This window comes from Leuciscus leuciscus, assembly GCF_965113295.1.
Source record: "Leuciscus leuciscus genome assembly, chromosome: 25".
Taxonomy (NCBI): Eukaryota; Metazoa; Chordata; class Actinopteri; order Cypriniformes; family Leuciscidae; genus Leuciscus; species Leuciscus leuciscus.
Window position 1 is genome coordinate 25,493,666 of NC_138724.1, and position 24,332 is coordinate 25,517,997.

The 24,332-nt window shown below is 37.5% G+C and overlaps 1 protein-coding gene across 2 annotated transcripts; it reads left to right on the forward strand.

Annotated features, from left to right (window-relative positions):
* Positions 1–1,044: 1,044 nt before the first annotated feature.
* On the forward strand, positions 1,045–22,233 carry sin3aa (SIN3 transcription regulator family member Aa). Of its 2 annotated transcripts, none has more exons than XM_082160085.1 (21): positions 1,045–1,168; positions 3,440–3,649; positions 5,012–5,197; positions 5,305–5,411; positions 6,266–6,548; positions 8,644–8,889; positions 8,982–9,134; positions 11,716–11,871; positions 12,013–12,102; positions 12,208–12,326; positions 12,521–12,731; positions 12,869–12,985; positions 13,074–13,312; positions 14,726–14,909; positions 15,008–15,593; positions 15,774–15,943; positions 17,209–17,382; positions 17,467–17,559; positions 19,022–19,116; positions 19,270–19,465; positions 20,697–22,233. In XM_082160085.1, exons 2-21 carry the CDS (start codon positions 3,470–3,472, stop codon positions 20,925–20,927), a joined length of 3,816 nt encoding a protein of 1,271 aa, XP_082016211.1. In that variant the 5' UTR covers positions 1,045–1,168; positions 3,440–3,469; the 3' UTR covers positions 20,928–22,233. The 2 variants fall into 2 exon arrangements, with proteins under 2 accessions (XP_082016211.1, XP_082016212.1); XM_082160086.1 differs by lacking the exon at positions 1,045–1,168 and adding an exon at positions 2,626–2,900.
* Positions 22,234–24,332: the final 2,099 nt, after the last annotated feature.

The window sequence follows — 24,332 nt, forward strand, 5'->3', positions numbered from 1 at the left end:
ATTGTTTGCAAGTTTTCCAATTTATGTGCATAAATCTTAGAAGAATGTATGTGCTACCTGTTGTTTTTCACCCACAGTATCCGTTTTATTAATATTCATGATAATGTATAATTTTGGTATTGATGAAGAAGTAGATACAACAACAATAAATGGGAAACACTACTGAGATATTTTTATTTTTAAAAGCACACATAAAATGTCCCTACAAACGTTGAGGAGGGAAACCATAGACTGGGGGAAACAAACAACCGGAGGCTCTTTAAACTAGGGGAGGGGCCCGCGCTCATTTAGCCAATCAGAAACGCTCTCTATCTGTCAATCATTTACGCGTTCTTTGCGAAACTGCCTTTCGAAGGCGGGGTTTAGACGAGGGGCGTGTTCTAACGCTGGCGGAATTTAAAGTCTCATGAAACCCCCTAAGTTTAAGCCTGGTCGTTCACGCCTCAGAGTTGGGAAAAGTCCCCCTAAAATGAAAATTCTGTCATCATTTACTCATCCTCGTGTTGTTCCAAACCTGTATGAGTTTCTTTCTTCTGTTGAACACAAAATAAGATATTTTAATGAATGTTGGTAACGATAATCAAACGGTTGACGGCATCTATTGACTTTCATAGTATTTTTCTTTCCTATAATGGAAGTTAATTGGTGCCGTCAACCGTTTGATTATCGTTACCAACCAACATTCATTAAAATATCTTATTTTGTGCTCAACAGAAGAAAGAAAACTCATAATGATTTGGAACAACTTGAGGGCGAGTAAGTAATGTCAACATTTTTATTTTTGGATGAACTATCCCTTTAACAAAGCTTTAAAATCGCATACAGTACCTGTCAGTCACATCTATGTCATCTATGTTTGTATAGTAAAATTCAAACAACGTCATTTTAAAATATTACTATTTTGCAGTACTTTGGCGTATTTCATATCGGATAACACATATTTGTGTGCATCTAGTGTCTTTCAGAGTACACACTGATTACAAAGAAAAACATCTAGTCCAATACTACAGGTGTGTTAAAGCAAGTACATCTCTGTTCCTATGGATTTGGCGGGTCGTATTCAAATCCAGATGACGCATAGTGTCACGTAGACCAATGGGAGGAGAGGGGGGCGTTCCCAACTATTTGTTCCAAACACGAATCCGGAGTGCGAGGCTCTTTTTCGCAGGTATGTAGCAGCTGGGGAAAAGAAAACAAATTTATGTTGTCCTCTTTTTATCGAATATATGTTTCTGTCGGTGTTTGAGTGCTTTCTGCAAGGGGCTGGTCGTTCAAGAGATTATAATGTATTAATCGGGGCTGTTTGTTCGATCATGGCACATTAAGGGGAGAAAAGGGGGCAAAGCTTTGGCCAACTGAAGCCCCAAAGAAACGTGTATCTCTGTTATTACACACAAACCCATCCGTTTGTGTCCGATGCTTTCACGAGGGCTTTTAGCACTTGTTTTTGATCTGAAAACAGATCTGTAGCTCAGTCTGGTGTTCAGAGGGGGAGGGAAGAGGTGCTCAAACACGGTTAGACATTTTCCCCTTCAGTCTCCCAGTAAACAAAGAATATTAGATCAACTGGCGTGTTTGTGTTGTAATGTATGATCGGATCTCTCATTTCAGATCTTCGCATGATCGCATAGAGGGTCCATGTTTATGCGATCAGATTTTTAGTTCCCATTTTGACTTTGGGTCTGATTACTAAAGGACAACATGTCATGAAATAGGCGTGTGTGTTGGTGGTGTCATATTCGTATGTGCTCTTTCAATCCTGAAATCGTGAGATCGTAAAATCTGTCCTTAATAAACGTTTGATGATGTTTATATACGGATCTTTTGTTCGGTGTCGTGTTAAAGTGCTCGCGAACATGCTGAATATTCCAGCGCTTTGCATCAGAATCAGTCCGAACTTGTTTATTCTGTCAGTTTGAGCTGTTTTGCTTCGGGTTGTATTGGGTTTTGTCCGTATTTAGACGAAACGCTGTGCACGCATACACGCGCGCGCATCAGCTCTGACTGACTGCGGACGGACGGGGCGAGGAATCCCGGGCACTGGCTTAAGCCCCGCCTCTCGTGGGCGGAGCATGGCAATATGAGCCTCGCGTCATAAATAACGCCCTCTCAGAGCTCCCGACTAATCGGAATCGAGGATTTCTCTGCTTAAACGCCCCTGTTGGATTACGTCATGCTTTACGCGTTCTAAGAGTTCCTGGCCAATCGGAGGCAAGGAATTCTATAAGAGGCGTTTATTTAATGAAATGCCTCATTCTGATTGGAACACTGTTCTGAGGGGGCGTACAAATGACGTAACCTCAGATAGGAAGTTCAGGAAGTTGCTGAAAGCGTTCAGATGTAATAATTCCGCGATTTTATAAATAATATCACAGAGTAATCGCGCGTTATAATAAAGCTAAGCCCAGACGTAGCTAAGATTGCTACACCAGTTTAAGAGAAAATGATGTGTTTCTCAAAGCCAGTCGCCGTTTTTGGAGTTGTGTGTGTGTGTGTGTGTGTGTGTGTGTGTGTGTGTGTGTGTGTGTGTGTGTGTGTGTGTGTTTTACGTGTGTGTGTGTGTGTGTTTTACGTGTGTGAAACAGTGGCGGGTTTGGGCTCAACCCCCCGAAACAATGTTAATTTCTTGTTTGAGTGACAGTTGAGTACGTTCAATAAAAATACAACCCAATGGCGTCTCCTGAGCAATGAGCCAATCACAGACTGAATGGGCGGAGCCTGTGTGCAAAGCCCAAGTTAGCCCCTCCCCTCCCTGCCGCTTGTTTTCAACAGGATTTTATGCGTTAGTTGATTTTAAACTCAGTTTTAATGTGTTTTATCGGTATTTTCACACAGCGTTTTAGTATTTCGTTGATATTTTCACAGCTGTGTTGTACTGTAAGCGCAGCTAACAGAAGCGGGTGAGTCTCAGAGCTATAAAGTAACCAGTTTTATTCAGTATTTCTGAACTTTTGTTCCCCCCGCCTCAATAAGCTTGTTTTCTGTCAGACTGAAACTTCCGACCTTTAGTTTTCATAGTCGCTTTGATAAAAGAGAAATTCCTGCTTAAACTTTGTCACTTTTAGTCGCGAGTTAGCAAGTTAGCATTATTGGTATGCATGTGCAGGAGAGGCACGCACACACACCAACCAACCACATGTATATACACACTCCATACACATATATATTTCTGTATGTACATACTGTTCTTATACACACCATATACATTTATATACAAACATGTATGCTCTTGTATGCACACCGCACGGACATTTAAATATACAGGCACTATTGCTCATGTATATTTACATTTTATATAGTCACCATACACATTTGTATATACATTTTGTGGACATTACTCATATTCATCTAGACTAGTTGATCTCCTGTTGCTATAGGTTTGGACTACAGCCAAATCATGTATTTTCATAAGTTGGTTTCTTTGTGTTGTCTATGTCAGGTCTTAGTGCCCTCTGAGTATGAGTACAGCATGAGGAGGTGTTTAGAGGATCAGGAGCCAGTGTTCATCTCACAACAACGCCGGCTTCCCGGCAGCGCCGAGGGCTTCCAGCACAGGGTTCTTGCCCCAGCGCCTGCCGTATTCGAGGCTGTGGCTGACAGCATGCAGCCTACTCCAGGAATACAGTACCCGGTTCCCCAGACATACCAGGTATAGAAACTCGCCATCATGATGCATTATAGAGCTTATGTAGCCTCAGCGCTGCACTCGTTGTGTTCTGTCTTCAGCTTTGTATTTCCACAAAGATAAGGTCTTAGGGATTTATGAATGAAACACTCATTTTAAAATCACCCCGGTCTAACTGACATTGTTTTTTTCTGGCGCTTAAGGTCTATAGCTCCTAGGAATGTGTTCCCACTTAATCCAGTTAATCCAGAGTGACTCCAGAATCTAGAGTGTGACAGAGTAAACAGACCAAAATTATATTTGTTTTAACGGTTACCCTTTATTTTAAGGAGTCATTGTTACAGTGTAATTATAAGTACTTTAAGTACTGAGTAACTACATGTACAACTACATGTAGTTACTATAGGGTTAGGGTAGGATTAGGATTTGGTTGAGGGTTAGCTGCATTTAATGATGCATACTTTACTGTTATTACTATGGTAAGTACATGTAACAAGGACACTAAAATAAAGTGTTACCGTTTTGATTTGCTCTTATTTAATTTTTAGTATCACTGAGATACTTTTATATTTTTTATATTTATTTTTCAGTTTTCTGTGTTTTATCTTAATTTTAGTTAAAGTTTTAGTAATTTTGTTACATCTTTCTTAAATGTGTCTGTATAGTTTTTTTAAAATAATTTTTTTATTCATATTTAAATTTTGCATAGTTAAACTAAATAAATGAGAAATGTTGCCTTGAACTAGCTGAAATTAAATAAGTTTGTGTTTTATATTTTGTTTTATTTCAAGTAACAAAAATGATTTGGGAATTACTACAATAATGCAGAAATAACATAATTGTTTCTCATAGTGTAAAACTATAGACAGATAATATGAGCCTTCAGCTGGAATAATATATATATATTTAAACTCTTTCATAATATCCAAGAGCAAATATTATTTATATCATATTTTCTGGAGCAAAATATGTATAAAAATAGAGTATATATATGTGTATATATATGTATGTGTATATATATATATATATATATATATATATATATATACACACATACATACACACATACATACATACACACACACACACAAGTGGATCAAAAACCTTTCATCAAAGTTATACATGAATTTTGAACAATACCCTTTCTTGTCTTAGGACAATTTTGATTAACTTTTTTGATCCACTTCAGATGTTGACTACTGTATATATGTACACACAGTTTCAGTGTCTTGCTCCACAATGCTGTATATTAAGCGTCCCATATAATCTGAAACATTTCACCTTCAGTGAGGTCAAAATAAATATTCTTGCCTAGTTTGGAGGATTTGTTATAAATATGAAACATCTTCATTATTAATAAGATCTCTGCACCATTTCTGTTTTCAGGTGTCCACCGTGGCCCAAAGCTCAAGTGGTCATGGTCACACTCCCAGTCCGGCGGTCCACAGCGTGGCTCATCATCATGGTCCAGCAGTGGTCCAGGCCCACGGCCCTGCGCCGGTGCAGGTTCACGCCCACCCGCCCACACCCTCTGCATCCGCACAGGGCCAGCAGCAGTTCCAGAGACTCAAGGTGGGACGGGACGCTGTGTTCGGCTCGTTTGGGAGTCTAGCAAATGCGATCCTGCAGTGGCAGCTGTGTGCGCGAGATAAACTGGATTGTTGTTTTCACTATTGCAGGTGGAGGACGCCCTGTCTTACCTGGACCAGGTGAAGCTCCAGTTTGGCAATCAGCCACAGGTCTACAATGATTTCTTGGATATTATGAAAGAGTTTAAATCTCAGAGGTGAGTTTATTCACATGTAGGATTGTCATGATTTTATTAGTTGATGCTATTGAACTAGTAAAATATCACTATTCACGTTACCACAGCAAGAACTGTATGCTATTATACCTAACAAATTGAACCTTTATTTTTAACCTAAATAACATCAAAATAAATAAGAAATTACACTTATAAATTTGGGGTCGTAAGATTTTTTTAAAATGTTTTTAAAAGAAGTATCTTATGCTCACTAAGGCAGCACTTATTTGATTAAAACTTGATTAAAATGTTATTATACAGTAATAACATCACTGTATTACAATTAAAATAACTTTTCTGTATAAATATTTTTTTAAATGTAATTTATTTCTGTGATCAAAGCTGAATTTCCAGCATCAGTGTCACATGATCCTTCAGAAATCATTATAATATGATGATTTGCTGCTCAAGAAACATTTATTATTATTATCAATGTTGAAAACAGTTGTGGTGCTTAATGTTTTTGTGGAGAAGGTGATATCTTTTTTTTTTAACCAAGATTCTCTGATTAATAGAAAGTTCAAAAGAACATTTATTTGAAATAGGAATCTTTTGAAACACATTATAAATATCTTTACTTTCTCTTTTGATCAATTTAATGCATCTTTGCTGATGAAAAGTGTTATTTATTCAACAACAACAAAAACGTACTTACCCCAAAAGTCCATGTGGGTGGAGAAACATAATATAAACCATTATGCATGTAATGTCCTTGTCCTCTTCTCACATTCAAGTCCTTCCCTACATTAGTTCCCACAATGTTCTGTTTCACTGAGAAAAATTTTATCATAATTAATAATTACAAATGCTTTTTCTCTCTCTCTCTTACTCTGCAGTATTGACACCCCAGGCGTAATCAGCAGGGTGTCACAGCTCTTTAAGGGTCACCCTGATCTCATTATGGGGTTTAACACATTTCTTCCACCGGGATACAAGATCGAAGTTACAAGATACAAGGACAATGACCTGGTTAACGTGACTGTGCCCGGTGAGAACCCACACATCATACCTCACGGCATCTCCGTGCAGCCGCAGCAGCACCAGATCCAGATCCAGATCCACACAAACCCTCCCAGCCTGGCATCCACACCTCCCGCACAACCCACGCCCAAAAGCAAGGTATTCACATTCACAATATAGATTTTTATCGATTCTTATTTTGATGAATCGATATACAGGTGAAACTTGAAAAATTAGAATATCGTGCAAAAGTTCATTTATTTCAGTAATTCAACTTAAAAGGTGAAGCTAATATATTATATAGACTCATTACATGCAAAGTGAGATATTTCAAGCATTTATTTGTTATAATTTTACAGCTTATGAAAAATCCCAAATTCAAATTCTCAGAAATTTTGAAAATGTTCATAAGCTGTAAGTCCATAATCATCAAAATTATAACAAAAAAAGGCTTGAAATATCTCACTTTGCATGTAATTTTCTATATAATATATTAGTTTCACCTTTTAAGTTGAATTACTGAAATAAATGAACATTTGCTCGATATTCAAAGTTTTCGAGTTTCACCTGTAGATATTTAAATCTCAAGATCAATCTGATACTCTGTGCTGTTTTCAGATGATGCTTAAAGAAACATTATTTATAGTGTGCCTACCATCCAATAATTGCAATTAGCTTTGTTACTATTGATATGAAGCAAAGTCTCAGCTAGGCGTGGGCGATATTCCCAAAATGTCATATCACGATCTTGTAACAGACAATCACGATCCACAATCTAACTCGCGATCATCTTCCCAATTTTGAGATGTACCATAGAGAATATCCAGACTGGAACAAGCCTATTTGCACAATTTAAAACGCAGTATTGCATTAAACAATCAGTTGTCAAAATAGTCATTAAACCCGGAGTTAAACTTTAAAACACTGCATAGTCTTGCTATGCATTGATTCTTACTAAAACGATTAAAGTTAGAGCAGTGAGTGATATTGTCTTTGTCTTTTGTTTAACATTAAAAACACAGACAGCACAGGTTTTGTTAATAAAACTTATGGACATGTACATCACACCTGCATGCAAATCCTTCCAAGCTAACACACGACGTAACAATTATGTAATTTATTGAAATTTTTATGTAATTTTGGTGTTTGACAACGTAACTATGATGTTGGATGCTCGGAATTTGAACTACAAAAACACGTTCTGTGTGAACCGGCCCCAACAAAGTAACTTTTGCGGTGCTCTGTGACTGCCGTCTGTCTAACTCTGCACAGCATGAAAATACACGGATGACGTGTGATGTCTGCGCGAGCAGGTTTGTGGAGTTATGATAATACATATGTTGACAGGCAGGTGGGACATGGTGTCCGAATGCAATGATTGGACGAACATTTTATGGTCCTACGCCTTCCACAGAGATAAAAATGTATTTAGACCACTTAACTTAGTGATTGCTATTAGGATGTGAGGAGACTTTCTGGAACAAATCACCTACCCTGCCTTTAATGGGGCAACGCAAAAAAATATTTAGTAGTGTGTAAGTTATAACTTAGTGCCCATTTACGTCAAAACTAGGCTAAGTTGTAACTTCCTCACAGCTGGTGCAACAGGCCCCTGATAACTTTGAACAAAAGTTCTAGTAACGTTACTGGACGAACATTTGTCTATAACTTTGAGAGAACCTTTCCAGAACGGTAGGCCAAGTTATTATAATGCTCCCTGTTCCTGAATACATTTGTTACCGTATTATTAATCTTTGTTTACATCGGACAATAAAAATACAACTGTTCATGTTAGCTCAGATCCTTTAAATAATAGTAACACACACAACTTTTGATTTTAATAACTAGGACATATTGAAAATAACATAAGAAATGACTTTGACCTATAGCCTGACAACATCTCATCTGACAGCAGATACTGAATCAGGACAATACGAAGTTTAACTTTAACTTCTTTTAACTTGAGACCTGTGTTTTAGAACGCTGTGTCAGGCATGAGACACTGCAAAAGACGCACTGGTCAACACATCCGCCTAGTGCGTGTTCACATAGAAAAACAATGGAAAAGTAGCGCAGTGGAATGGAAAAATGTGCTCTGTCTGACAGAAGAGTCAACAGCTTTCACACACGTCTTTCAAAATAAAAGTCTTGCATCAGAAAAACATGTAGAAGGTTATTCCAAGGTTAGTGTTATTTAGTCCTGATCAGGATCAATGATTTTTTATATATATTTTTTTCATTTCTCTCTGTGCAGCCGCTGCAATCTCCAGCTCCGGCTCCGAGCAGTGTTCCCAATCCGTCCATCCATCCGTATGCTTCCCCGCGTTCACCCCCGCTGCAGCCCCACACACCCATCACCACCACGCCCACCGCACCACCGCTGCAGAACCAGCCCGTGGAGTTCAACCATGCCATTAACTACGTCAACAAGATTAAGAACCGCTTCCAGGGCCAGCCCAACATCTACAAATCCTTCCTCGAGATCCTGCACAAATACCAGGTCAAGCCAGACAAACACTAAAAACCCTTCCCAATTAAATTATAGTTCACAATCAATTTACAAATATCTCGTATACTTGTTTTGTTAATCAGAAGGAGCAGCGTAATGCTAAAGAAGCGGGTGGGAGCTACACCCCGGTCCTGACCGAGCAGGAGGTTTACGCTGAGGTGGCCCAACTCTTCAAAAACCAGGAAGATTTGCTCTCAGAGTTCGGGCAGTTCCTGCCAGATGCCAACAGCTCTGTGGTGAGTTTGATTGTGTCTGACTCCGCCCACTAGATTGATACATTACTCCCATTTTAGAATCTCAAAATTTTTTGAACATTCTATAACTGACAGATGTCACTTTCTGATGTTTGGGATCGATTTAATTGAAACGAAGTAATGTCTTAAAGGGGCTATATGTATAATTTAGAAACCCTTGTTGTTAGCAAAACCAGAGGCCGTTAAATGAACTGAAAGCAGCAACCTATCGCTCTTGCACACGTAATGTACAAGAGACTGAACGTGATTCAAGGCCCTGATATACTCACGGGGTAAAAGAAATTGGAAATACCTTAATTTGCAGCGATATATTGTTAATGAACACCCAGGCACTAGGGCTGTCACTTTTTATTCAATTTTCGAATATGCATTCGAACATGACGTGAAATATCCGTAATCGAACTATAAATAAACTATTCGATTTTTAAAGTGCTATGTGTAGTGCATTTTTTACAGTCTATGATTAGACCGTTTGTTTTTTATTTTATTGTTTGCCATCTCATCCAGTAGCAGGCGCTCTAAACGTATTGTAGAGTAGGCCCATGACCAAATCAAGCGAATGATAGCCAACAGCCACCCTGTTTTGAAAATGGAATCGGCCTGATCGGACAATTCTATCCCAACTCATCTAAAAAGTAGTGTCTGGAAATATTTTGGGTTCTACACCGTAGATGGTAAAGTACCGTATTTTTCGGATTATATATCAAAATTAATTCATACTGACTGACATGAACCAATAGAAAACATTAGCCTACCGTCTACAGCCGCGAGAGTACATGCTGCTCCTGTAGCCTACCCCTGAAAAAAATAACTGAAAATAACTGAAAAACTGTTAGCTGAAACATTAACCGAAAGACAATTGAGAAAGCCTGAACACAAACAAAATGCCCCCAAAAAGAAAAAAAATCTCCAAGTTTTCGGTGCTGATGCGGTGGTGACGCGTTCATGTAACGTGAGGGTGGCGCTGCCAATAAAGCACCTAAAAGCTGTCACAAAGAACCGGCAAAAGTAATGACTATGAATATGTCAAATATAGCAAGGAGACATTTAAATTTTTCATAATAAACAAGTGTTTTCTGTGTCAGTGTCGGCTGCAAAGATGAACTTGACGATGCTGACTCGTGATCTTAGCAGTAGTGAACGCGCCAGAGAGAAATGCACATTTCATACGGATTACATAAGCAGAGAGCAGTCCGTTTTCTTTCGTTTTGAATTGTTCCGTTTAAAAGTAGACATTTAAAGCTTTCTATATATGTCTCAGGTCTGTGAGGCAAGTAGGCTACCTTATACGCTGAGTTCCGGTTCATTTATGAGACGAGCTCCAGGTTCACGCTCCGGCGCCTCCGTGCTGTGATTATCTATTTTCTACTATATTACTTCTTATTTATTAAATCCAGGCAATTGGTTGATGAAACATTGATTAAAATTAAGATACAATTAATACAAAACGAAAATAAATTTAAAGACAGGCTTTGTGCTTTTTGTTTGAGGTCTCTGTGAAAGTTTAAAACAAGTCTAGTGCCGCTTTCAGAGCGCTCACGTCCGTAACATTGTTTTTTTTGTGAAATAAATTTCGAAATAAATGCGACTTATAGTCCAGTGCGACTTATGGAAAATACGGTAACCATTTAAAATAAGGTTCGTAGATATTGGAAAATATTCGAATGCATTGCTTGATATTTGATACCCGTTCGAAATAGATTTTTTGAGAGCGTCATTCAGATGAATATGTAAATATGTGATGCGCGCTTTCCGCTCAATAGCAAAAATGACAGCGGTGAGAAAGCAGTAGTTAAGGAAGCATCTGATCGTAGCGATGTGGAAATGTTTGCACAAGCTCTGCCATTCACTGGCATCATGTCGACAGATGAGGTAAATAAAAGTACACTTATGATAGTTTGATAAAGTATATTTGAGACTATAGAGTCTATAGATCTGGCTATGTGAGACTATAGTTTCAATTAATCCCATTTCGTTGCGTGACACTGACATTACAGTACAGTATAGCTCTTTCAGCATTCACTTCATGTGTCGTTGAACGGAAGAGAGCCTTTTAGGAGCGCATGTAAACATCACATATTTTTTATTTTCCTGTTAAAAACTTTTTATGTGAAAAGAGTCCTTCACATAAAAATTAGTCTACGGGCTTTCAAAGACAACCTAGGAAGTTGGGGAAGGGTTAAGTTTTGTGTGGCAAGCTGTTCACACATTAGCAATAAATAATAGCAATTAATAGATGACATTTCTTACATATAGCCCCTTTAATCGTCATTCACACTTTTGCTGTTATTTCAGTATCATTGAGATACTATTATAGTTTTTATTTTTGTGTAATTTTTATTATTTATTTTTTAAATATGTCTATATAGGTTTTATTAATATTTATTTCCATGTGAGTTATTTTAGTGCAAATGAAACTAAATTAAAATGAGAAATGTTTTCTTTTCTTTTTGGCAAATGTTTCCCGGCTAAAATGAAATGTTTAATTTTTATTTCAGTTAACAACAAAAAATTTATGTTTTTGGTTATAGTTAAACTATAATAGCTCTGCTTTGATCTTTAGCTGCTGGGGAAGACTGCAGCGGAGAAGGCCGAAGCTATGCGTAATGATCCCGGTGTGGCGGTCAAGAAACCGCAGCTCAATAACAAGCAGCGGCCCAATCAGAACGGCTGCCAGAAATACAAACATCCGACTACAGCCGTCACCCCACCTGTGAAGGTGCCACTCCATAGAAATACATTTCATTAATATTGAATGATTTTCATCAATTTTGGGATGTCACCCTTTTTTCTTACTGATACAACTTAACTGTTAAAACTTTCTTGATTTCTCAATTTTTTCCCCTATTTTTATTTTTAGAAAAAGCTCAAGTTAATGAATATGAAAGACTCATTGGTGACTGAGGCTGGCAAACACAGCGGAGGAACAGAATCTCTTTTCTTTGACAAAGTGAGTTGCTCTGGTTTAATGTAGTGATGTTGATTTAATAAGCAGGTCATTTCATCTCAAAAGTTAACATTTCCAGTTGTGACTGACATTATTTATCCGTCTTAGGTGCGGAAAGCTTTGCGAAGTACTGAAGCCTATGACAACTTCCTCCGGTGCCTAATCATTTTTAATGAGGAAATCATTTCTCGTGCTGAGCTGGTTCAGCTCGTGGTTCCATTCCTGGGGTAAGTTCAGTTTAATTTTATGTGTATTATTTTATTTATTTATACATTATGGCCCTCTAGTGTTTTTCCCTCAGTTATCTCCAAAAACATAATTATTATTATTTTGTTTTTTTAAACAAAGCTGCCCCCAGCAGTTATTTTGCAGTACAGAGTTTGTGTGATTCTTGCCAATAATAAGCCTTTTCTTCCCCCAGCAAATTTCCTGAGCTGTTCACTTGGTTTAAGAACTTCCTTGGATATAAGGAGATGTCACACTTGGAGACGTACCCAAAAGAAAGAGCCACTGAAGGAATTGCCATGGAAATTGACTACGCTTCATGCAAGCGTCTGGGCTCTAGTTACCGAGCTTTACCCAAGAGCTACCAGCTGCCCAAATGTACCGGGAGGACATCACTCTGTAGAGAGGTACGAGAGCCAAAACCCATCACCTTCCAAGTCATCAGATGCCGTTTTTATTTCCCACTGAATATTTGACTCAGAAATGCATCATATTATGTAAGAAACTCTTTATTTACGCTGGTTCTTTGTGGATGATGCATCAGGTGCTGAATAACACCTGGGTTTCCTTCCCCTCCTGGTCCGAGGACTCCACCTTCGTGAGCTCCAAGAAGACTCAGTATGAAGAACACATGTACAGGTGTGAGGACGAGCGATTCGAGGTGAGACTTCCACACACAAGGTTACCGGTTCTGACTGGTTTTTCACGGCGTAATTCTTGCTGATGATGTCGTTGACTCCTCCCTCTAGCTGGATGTCGTCTTGGAAACCAACCTGGCCACCATTCGTGTTCTGGAGGCGGTTCAGAAGAAGCTTTCTCGGATGTCTGCGGAAGAGCAGGCGAAATTCCGACTGGACAACACTCTGGGCGGCGGCTCTGAGATCATCCACAGGAAAGCCATCCAGAGGATATATGGAGACAAAGCTCTGGACATCATCGATGGACTGAAGAAGAATCCGGCAGTGTCTGTTCCCATTGTACTCAAGAGGTTAGAGAGAACAAACGCTATAAATGAGCATCCGTCCAAAGGGCTACATTACTCCTGTTTCAGAGTGTTGTTTGTGCAGAAAGTAGTTAATATATTATGTAAGGGTTAATGCCCGACGAGGTGTCCATTGTTAGGTATTAATGGACGACGGCGATGCGCGGAGGACGGTTTTCTCCGGTGAAGTCCATTAATACCTGACAATGGACACCTCGAAGGGCATTAACCCGCTTATACCATTGTCACTTGCCAAATAACACATTTTTAAAACATTAGTTTATATTTTAATTAGTTTTACAATCGAAATCTAAAGTTTTTACAAACAATAACTTGGTTTCCCTGGTTACGCCTGACGGTTTATTTAGCAACCGGAGATATTTATAGTCCGCTTAGCTCGTAGAACCATATGGCGCTTTTCCACTGCATGGTACGGTACGGCTCGGTTCGGTACGGCACGCTTTGGCGCTTTTCCACTGCATGGGACGGTACGGCTCGGTTCGGTACGGCTCACTTATGGCGCATTTCCACTGCATGGTACGGTACGGTACGGCTCGCTTCGGCTCGCTTTAAATGGTACCACCTCTGTTGAGGTTCCAAGCGTACCGTACCGATACTAAAATGTGACTTGAAAACACTGCAGATCACTGATTGGTCAGACAGTATAAACTTAAAAAAAGAAATGGCTGAATCGTGGTCAGTGGACGAGGTGCAGACATTCCTCTCGTTGGTTGCCGAGGAGCGGATGGGGAAACACGGAATGAAAAATTCGCATTAAATATGATGATGTCATGGCAGTAGAGATGGCAACTATAACGATCAGTCTGAAGCGGTACTAACTGCAGTGGAAAAGCAACCGAGCTAAAGCGAACCGAACCGTACCGAGCCGAACCGAGCCGTACCATGCAGTGGAAAAGCGCCAATAGACAGTAGCGTAGAACCCTTCAGTTTACTGCCTGTTGCTATGGTTACTCACGGCTGATGTAGCCAGCGCATTTATTAATTAATTTCGAACGGTAAACAGTCAGTTTCACCAGAACTCCTTTACTAGGTGTCCTCTATCACTTTTTAATGGACACCCTGCAGCCAATCAGAATCGAGTATTCACCCAGACCATGGTATAAAAAGTATTATATTGTATTATCAATTTTTTTTTTTTTTACTAATTTGTTTTACAAAACGGCCCCAGCACTTATGTATCAGTTTAAAATGAGTGGTTAACAAGTGTGGGGGGTTTTCAAACATGCATTTAAAACATACAATAGAAACTTTTTAAAAGATTTGACAAATATTTGTTTTTCATTTGCGGTTTCCAATATCTAGAGACAGCACATTTTAGCTATTAAAGTTTTTTTTTTATTGTTATTGTTTTGTTGCATGTTGTAATCCAGTTATTTTAACAAATATCACATGTCTCAGGCTAAAGCTGAAGGAAGAAGAGTGGCGTGAAGCTCAAAGGGGTTTTAACAAGATCTGGAGAGAGCAGAATGAAAAATATTACCTGAAATCTCTGGACCATCAAGGCATTAACTTCAAGCAGAACGACACTAAGGTGCTGCGCTCTAAAACGCTTCTCAACGAGATCGAGAGCATCTTCGATGAGGTGAGATGCTCTTCATCATCTAGAGGCAGTTAAAAGGGTTTGTTTCTCTCAGAGAGACGAGTTTCCAGCACATGATTGATGGTTGTGTGTTTGTTTAGCGGCAGGAACAGGCGTCGGAAGACAACAACACATCTGTTATTGGGCCTCAGCTGACAGTGACCTATGAGGACCGCCAGATTCTAGAGGACGCGGCTGCGCTCATCATCCACCACGTGAAACGCCAGAGCAGTATCAACAAAGAGGACAAGTACAAGATTAAGCAGATCATCTACCATTTCATTCCCGACATGCTGTTCTCCCAGCGAGGGGTGTTGTCGGACGCCGAGGAGGAAGAGGACGATGAGGAAGACGTGGACCTCGACGAGGGGGCGTCGAAGAAGCACAACGGGCTGGCAGGAGGAGTCAGTGGCAGCCCGACAAAGACCAAACTGCTGTTCAGCACATCCACGGCTCAGCGGCTTCGCTCCTGCGAGGACGCGTATAATCTGTTCTATGTGAATAACAACTGGTACATCTTTGTCCGGCTGCACCACACCCTGTGCTCGCGTCTCCTGCGGCTCTACGCGCAGGCCGAACGCCAGATCGAAGAGGACCTGAGGGAGCGCGAGTGGGAGAGGGAAGTGCTCGGACTCAAACGAGACAAAAACGAGAACACCGCGATCCAGCTGCGTCTGAAGGAGCCCAGTGAGTAACGAAACAGTTTTACTGCTAGATTAAAACATTTATTTTCATCAGGATAACTGATTAATCGTGCATAATTAGACCAGGAACATTTATTAAGGAAGTAAGCTGGGTTTTTATTTCATGTTGACTTGAAGTGTGGTGAATGTGGACTGATTTCAAGTCATTTTCGATATCTTTCAGTGGACATAGAAGTGGAGGATTATTACTCCGCGTTTCTGGAGATGGTGCGTAATCTGCTGGATGGGAATCTGGAGGCATCTCAATACGAGGACTCTCTCCGAGAGATGTTCACCATTCATGCCTACATCGCCTTCACCTTGGACAAACTCATCCAGAACATAGTCAGACAGGTCCGTCTGCCCAAACACACTTACATCATATGTGACCCTGGATCACAAAACCAGTCACAAGCCACATGGGTATATTTGTGGCTATAGACAAAAATACATTGTATGGGTCAAAAATATAAATTTTTCTTTTATGCCAAAAATCATTAGGATATTAAGCAAAGATCATTTTCCATGAGGATATTTTGTATATTTCGTACCGTAAATATATAAAACATTTATTTTTGTGAGTGAATGCAGCACAATCGCCAACATAAATGGACAACTTGAACGGCGATTTTCTCAATGTTTCGATTTTTTGTTGTTGTTGCACCCTCAGATTTTCAAATAGTTGCATCTCGGCCAAATATTGTCCTATCATAACAAACCATACATCAATGGGAAGCTTATTTATTCAGCTTTCCTATGATGTATAAATCTCAATTTACATAAATTGACCTATGTGACTGGTTTAATGTCCAGTTAATTGGACATTAATGTCCATTAATGTTTAATGTCCAGTCCAGGTGACCCTGGACCCTTAATGTCCAGGGTCACATATAATGATTTTGCATGTCATGCCTAGTGATGTCACGATACAGGAATTTTTAACTTTGATACGATACCTTGGAAAATATCAATATTCGATACTAAGAGGGAAAACTGCCATATATTTTGCCATACAGATAATTTATCTCATAATTTTGGGATAATTTGGGTAATTTTGTTGTAATATCTTACACATAGCACAGGGAGGCTTTCTTTGAATGGTTGAACTACATAGAAAAAATTATAAAAAAAGACAAGTAAACAGTAATAAAATAAGAACAAATAAACAAATTGCAAACTTTAGCACAAATAAATACAATAGAATAAAGAGACAGATGAAATAAACATGGCTTTAAAGGGTTAGTTCATCCAAAAATGAAAATGATCCCATGATTTACTCACCCTCAAGCCATCCTCTGTGTATATGAATATCTTCTTTCAGACAAACACAATCAGAGATATATTTAAAAAACTGGCTCTTCCAAGCTGAATAATGGTAGTGAATTAGGGACGAGATTTTGAAGTAAAAAAAAAAATGCAGTCATTCATCATAAAAGTAATTCATACGTCTCCAGGGGGTTAATAAAGGCCTTATGAAGTGACGATATCTAAGTTACAGAATATTTTCATAGTGTAATGTGTCATTAGATCACAGAAAATGGATTTCTTAACGATATTAAAATCCTTGATTTGCCTTTTAGAATATATAAATCTCTGTTTCTCTCTGTCTCTTATTGCAGCTACAGCACATAGTGAGTGAGGAGATCTGTATTCAGGTCACAGAACTGTACCTGAGTGAGAGCAGTCACTCAGCCACAGGTGGATCCCTGCTCACGCAGAGCACCAGGGCACCGGCGGAAACGTCTTACCAGCGCAAAGCGGAGCAGCTCATGTCCGACGAGAACTGCTTTAAGGTAGGTGTCGCTGCAGCAACAGTAAAGCCTGACGGAGAGCATTACAGTATTAAGAGTCTTTAATCTGTCTTTCTCTCACTCTAGTTAATGTTTATGAAGAACCGAGGGAATGTTCAGCTCAGTGTGGAGCTGCTGGACGCGGAGGAGGACAACTCAGAGGGGCCAATGGAGATCGAGGTGAGCTTCACGTATTGATTCACAGATCATGCTGAGAATTGCAGACTTGTGGACGTGTGCTTCGATTTCTGCAGGTCTGCCTGTAATGAGTTTGATTATTGTAGTAATTTTAAAATAGAATCATAGTTAAAAACATTTAACTTAGGTAATGATTAAAATAAAAAAATACAGACAAATAATAAATGAATAAAAACAGAAAAATTGTAATTATAAATAACTAAAGCATTTTCATTACTTTAATAAAACAAATTTTTTTATTTCAGCTAGTTTCTCAAGCAATATTTCACATTTTTATTTTGTTTAGCTTGATGTACTAAAATAGCTCAAATTAAATTAATACTATATAGACATTAAAAACAACAACAAAAATGCACAAGAAAACTTGTAAAACTTTTTATAAATGGTTCTTATTTTTGAATTTTTTCTTTTTCATTACGATTTGAGCTTAAAATGTATACAGTACAGGCCAAAAGTTTGGACACATTACTATTTTTAATGTTTTTGAAAGAGGTTTCTTCTGCTCATCAAGCCTGCATTTATTTGATCAAAAATACAGAAAAAAATGTAATATTGTGATATATTATTACAATTTAAAATAATTGGTTCTCAATTTATTATACTTTAAATTATCATTTATTTCTGTGATGCAAAGCTGAATTTTCAGGATCATTACTCCAGTCTATCACATAATCCTTTAGAAATCTTTCTAATATGATGATTCATTATCAAAGTTGGAAACAGTTAATATTTAATATTTTAAATATTGCTGCTTAATATTTTTTCATAACCTGTGATACTTTTTTAGGATACTTTGATGAAAAAAAAAGCAAATGTTTTAAAAATACACTATATACACTACTGGTCAGTCATTTGGGGTCAGTAATTTTTTTTTCTTTCCTTTTTTGAAATAAATCAATACTTTTATTCAGCAAGGATGTGTTAAATTGATAAAAAGTGATAGTAGAGAAGATTTATATTAGAAAATATTTTTTTATTTTGAATAAATGCAGTTCTTTTTAACCTTTTATTCATCAAATATATTAGGCAGCAGAACTGTGTCCAACACTCATAATAAATCAGAATATTAGGATGATTTCTAAAGGATCATGTGATAGACTGGAGTAATGATCCTGAAAATTCAGCTTTGCATCACAGAAATAAATGATAATTTAAAGTATAATAAATTGAAAACCAATTATTTTAAATTGTAATAATATATCACAATATTAAAAAAAAAAATCTGTATTTTTGATCAAATAAATGCAGGCTTGATGAGCAGAAGAAACTTCTTTCAAAAACATCAAAAATAGTAATGTGTCCAAACTTTTGGCCTGTACTGTATATATATATATACACTACTAAAATAACACTGTTCAGTGCTTGTTATTCTAAAACCAAAATGGTTTAATAAATGTCTTCAAAATGTAATACATTTTCCCTGTTGTCATGCTCGCGTGTGCAGCGCTGGTCGGATTACGTTATGCGGTATCTGTCGGCTGATTTCACATCTCCAGACGTGAGGGAACATCTGTCTCAGAAGCCTGTGTTCCTGCCAAGGTGTGTTTGTGTCGCCTCAACTTCTCAACCAATGATTATTCAATCATTAGTTGAAAGCGTCCCGACTGCTTTCATGCAGCAGAGAAGTTCATAACGGTTTATGCTCATTTATGATTATTGGTTTGTCATCCCCATCCTCCTCTGTTTCTGTAGGAACCTGCGGCGGATCCGGAAGTGTCAGCGTGACTGTGAGTCTCAGGAGAAGGAGGTGAAGGACGGAGGCAGAAAAGAAAGCTCGGACAGCATGAAGATGGAGTGCATGTTCAAGCTCAACTCCTATAAAATGGTGTATGTCTTCAAATCAGAAGATTACATGTACAGACGCACGGCGCTGCAGAGAGCACACCAGGTAAAGTCTCACACACACACACACACACACACACACACACACACACACACACCAAGAACAACGCGACAAATTACAGTTTCTCAATCCCAGTTTTTGATATTGGCCAACACTGATTGTGGCCCCATCGCTCACACCAGGAATGTGTCTAATACAGAGGAAGCGTTTTTTTGAGAGACTCTTTTTAATGTTCATTTGAGTATTTAAAATGTAATTGAAAAAAAAAAATCATACTAAATTATTTGTGCATAAACTTATAATATTTATGAGATCATATCTTCTCCAGAATCAGCACGTCTATGAACCTGCATATCCCGCTTTTATTTAAACAAAGTGACACCCATAATGCCTAAGCTTGGTAATGTTTTTACTAAATTGCATATTGTTTGCAGTTTGGTTATGTTGCAGTATATATACAAATCATTTCAGTGTATATATATATATGCAAAAATGATTTGTACAAGAAGTAAATCATATATATATATATGCGTGTATATATATATGTGTGTGTATGTGTATATATATATATATATATATATATATATATATGTGTGTGTGTGTGTAATATATATATATATGTATGTATGTATGTATGTTTATTTTTTTATTTAAATTTCAGTTAAAGTTTAGGTAATTTTGTTGTGTGTTTTTGACATTTTTATAAGTTTTTGTTTTTAAAAATGTCTATTTAGTGTTTTATGAATTTTTATTCAGTTTTATTATTAGTTTTTTTTAGTACATCAAGTTTAACTAAATGAAAATAGGAAATAATACCTTGATAACTAGCTGAAAAGAAAATAAGTTAAAGGTTTTTTTTATATATTTTACTTCAATTAACGTTTATTTAATCTCAACTAATTAATGTTTTTTTATGGTTTTATTATATGTATATACATAATACATTATATTAATAGTATTGTTTGGATTATTGATAGGTTATTAATAGTGTGTGTGTGTGTATGTGTATATATATATTATTTATTTATTTATTTATTTAAATACGTAATATTTATATTATTCTTATATTTAAGAAATATAGTTAAATACATTCTCATATAAATGTGTCCTTGTTTTTGGTAATCAACAAAATAATGTCTTTATTTGAAACATTAGAGTTATATATGAAGCTATATCCCAGAATTGAAAAATTATTTTCTCATTTAAAAATGTCTTGGCTGTGAAAATCATAACCTTGAGCTCAGCACAGCGACTCTCCGTTCTCTCTCTCTCTCAGTCTCACGAGCGTGTAAGCACGCGTCTGCACCAGCGGTTTCACGCCTGGACTCAGCGCTGGGCGAAGGAGCATGTGACCAGAGACATGGCTGCTGAAACCAGCAAGTGGCTCATGGGAGAAGGGCGGGAGGGACTACTGCCCTGCACCACCACCTGTGACCCCGAGATCCTTCACTTCCAGCGCGTTAATAAGTACAGGGTCAAGTACGGCAGTGCCCACAAGAACCAGTGACATCAGCGGACAGGGGGCGGAGCTCAGCGTGTCATGTGACGCCGACCCACGTGAGATTTTTAACAGTGTTTTTTTGTCCTTTTTTTATAAGCTGTTCCTGCAGAAACGCAGGTCTCCCAGTGCCAAAAAAACATGGGGTTTAAGACCTGTCAGTCAAACCCAGCCCGGACCAATCAGCACAGCTCTTACAGTAAACCAGCCCACCGATCTCATATATATATATCGGATTTCGCCACTCAAGTGTGTTCCCTGGTTTTTGATAATTAAAACTTCACAGGCAGCAGATCCGAGTAAATCTGTGGCGGAAAAACATATAAGACTTTTTGAGAAAACACAACTAAAGCGTTTCGGGCATAAGTGCACTTAACTTTAGCGTAACTTCCAGAGATTTATTCTGCCACATCATTTAAGAGAACAAAGATCTGAGGTGCGAATCTTGCATTGTAATATTAGACTGAACAAATTCAGTTTTTACTTTAAGAAAAAAAATATAAAAAGGCAAAAAATATAAATGCGGCAGCAATAAAAATCGAAGGCCTGCGTGAAGATATGAATCAGAAAACACTTATTTCTGCACCGTACACCAGCTTACAGCAAACATGACCTGTGAAACACACACACACACACACACACACACAGTTCTACAGTTTTGTAAATACAGTGTAAATATCGCCAGACCTTTTTATGACAGAAGTGTGTTGTGTTTAGTGCTTTACTGTGGCGTTTGGGGGAGAAAGAAGCGAAAACCACATGGAAAACAATGATAAATGCAAGACAGTTTATTGCAGTTTTTACCAAAGGGAGATGATTATTAAGGTCGGGTTTGTTTTCTTTCTCCTTTTGTGCGTTTCCTTTTCTATTTCTATTTTGTCTCTTTTTCCTTTTCTTTTTTTTTTTTATTAGTAAAAAAATGTTAATTTGCTAAGTAGAAATGTATCCAGGTTCTTGTTTTTGAAATGGATGTTTTTATAAGAAAAAGAAGAAAAAAAAAGCATTTTAATTTTTGAAGTTTGAAAATGGATCTCGTTTCTGTACACTTTTATCACTGACCGTTTTTTGGATAAACCTTCAGCTGTGTCCTCTGGCAAACACACGCAGACACAACTCTTATGAATGTAAAGGTCTTCTTTATCGTTGTCAGAGATTTCAGTCTCCACTCTGGATAGATTTCTGCTGGACAAATCTAAATATAAATATATATACACATTTTAAAAATGAGTCTCAAAGCATGTCTTTTCTGTGGATCATTATAGACCCTTTATTTGCATAATATTTAAATTAATAAAAATTACATTTGTAGCATAAACATCTGGCTCGTTCTTTTTCTTCTAACATGCATCATATATTTGCTGAAATGCTCGAAATGCTTCATGTTTTGTCGGTAATCGGACTGTAGTTATCTTCTGTGGCCTCCAGGGGGCGATACGCCTCTGAGATTTAATGCTCAGAGTTTCTATCAGTCTATGGTTTCTAGAAACAAGGCGATTTATTGTTATATATATATATATATATATATATATACATACACACACACAAAAAATATATATATTACATTTTTAAATATTCATAATCAGACTACAGTTACTTTTTGATTTATTACATGATTACATATTACTCCCACAATGGCAGTAAATCTTTCATAATTGATCAAATTACTATAATTACATGGAAAATTGAGGCCACACAGCATTTGACCACCGGCTTTACAGAAATCTTTTCACTTTCAATAAATGTTTTCTCACCATTGCAACACTGAATTTCGAATCAACTCCTGGCGAACACAATTATTATTGTAATTTTCACTTAGTGAGTCATTTAACTATGTAATGTTTAATGCATTTCATGTTGTTAACAAAGAATGGAATATATTTTCTTTGTGTATTTATTTTTTGTATCAATATGGTACAATATTATCCTATTCAATTTTAATGTGATTAACGAGTTATGTCAAAAGTAATCCAAAAGAAAAGTCTGATTACATTAATGTGAAATGTAATGGATTAGGTTAATAACTACAGTTTTTGTTATGTAATGTGGAATCAGTATCGACTACAATTTGTAAGTAATCTACCCAGCACAATGAAAAATATTTTAGTGAGATAATGGAATAAAAATTAAACATTTCTATTTTTTGTGTAAAAAATAAATAAAAATGTGTCATGTGACTGATATTCAGATTCATCCATTCGACGAAAAGTCGAAATTATGACAGTCATAGTTATAAGATGAAAAGCAAAAATGTATTTAAAAAGTGTAATAATTGACATATTAAGCTAAAATTATGCCATACTAATTCATAATTCGAGAAAAGATGAAACTGACGTCATTATAACATACTCATAATTGAGATTAAACAGGCGAAAATTATATGAAAAAAAAATCGAAAGTATGACCTTTTTATCTAATTTATGATGTACAATTTTATTTATTATGTGGCGGAAATGTGCTTCCATGGTAATAACTGAAGATAGCTATCCGTTAGCATTAGCATTTACATATCAGCATTCATATCAATAATAGGATAATTTTTACATTGCAATTGATATTTTTGTGTTGCCTACATAAAGTATTTCTGCGAAGTAAAACTAGTACATTACTAGACAGCAAAATAATCGTCTTTTGAAGAGAAAGGCGTCAAATTATTCACCAAAACCTACTGCTTTCTCAGCGGACTCCGTGTGTGTGTGTGTGTGTGTGTTAGTGACTCGACAGAATTGTTTTGGACGGGTGAAGGATGGCTCTTTTTCTTCGGCCCAGTCAGAGTGACCCAGATTGTTGTGACGGGCGCTCTGGGCTGACAGGTGCGGCGAGTCTCCTGCAGAGAGAGAGAGAGACAGCCTGCTCTGTCAGAGCTAGAGAGACAGACAGAAACGGAGGGAACCTTCATTAGTGTGATCTGGCGTCTTTATAAGCTGATAAAACTGTCAAAGAAACTCGAGTCATGCAGGGCCAAACTTCTGGCTCTGCTTTGCTGATGATTCTGGCAGGACAGGAAGTCGCTGTCTGACTGACCTGTTAAAGGCACAGTTCACCCAAAAAGGAAAATTATCCCATAATTTACTCACCCTCAAGCCATCTTAGGCGTATATGACTTTCTTCTTTCAGCCAAACACAGTCAGAATTATAAAAAAAAATATCCTGGCTATTCCCAGCTTTATAATGGGAGTGAATGGTACCTGAGATTTTGAAGCCCAAAGAAGCGCATCCGTCCATCATAAAAGTAATCCATCCATATGGACTCCAGGGGGTTAATAAAGATATATTTTCCTTTTTTTTGGCTCTTTAATAGTATATTGTTTGAGTTTGGATCCAGTTAGTGTTGTTATAGCCTAATAATAATAATAATTCGTATAGCGCTTTTCTGGGTACTCAAAAGTAAAATAAAGCTATTAAAAACATTTTTGT

What these genes read in the sequence shown, in the direction of transcription:
- sin3aa (XM_082160085.1), top strand. Translation starts at nt 3,470, where the DNA reads ATGAGGAGGTGTTTAGAGGATCAGGAGCCAGTGTTCATCTCACAACAA. An exon ending in AGCAGTTCCAGAGACTCAAG is followed by an intron (nt 5,198 to 5,304) that starts GTGGGACGGGAC and finishes TCACTATTGCAG; the next exon opens with GTGGAGGACGCCCTGTCTTA. An exon ending in TCCAGAACATAGTCAGACAG is followed by an intron (nt 15,944 to 17,208) that starts GTCCGTCTGCCC and finishes CTCTTATTGCAG; the next exon opens with CTACAGCACATAGTGAGTGA.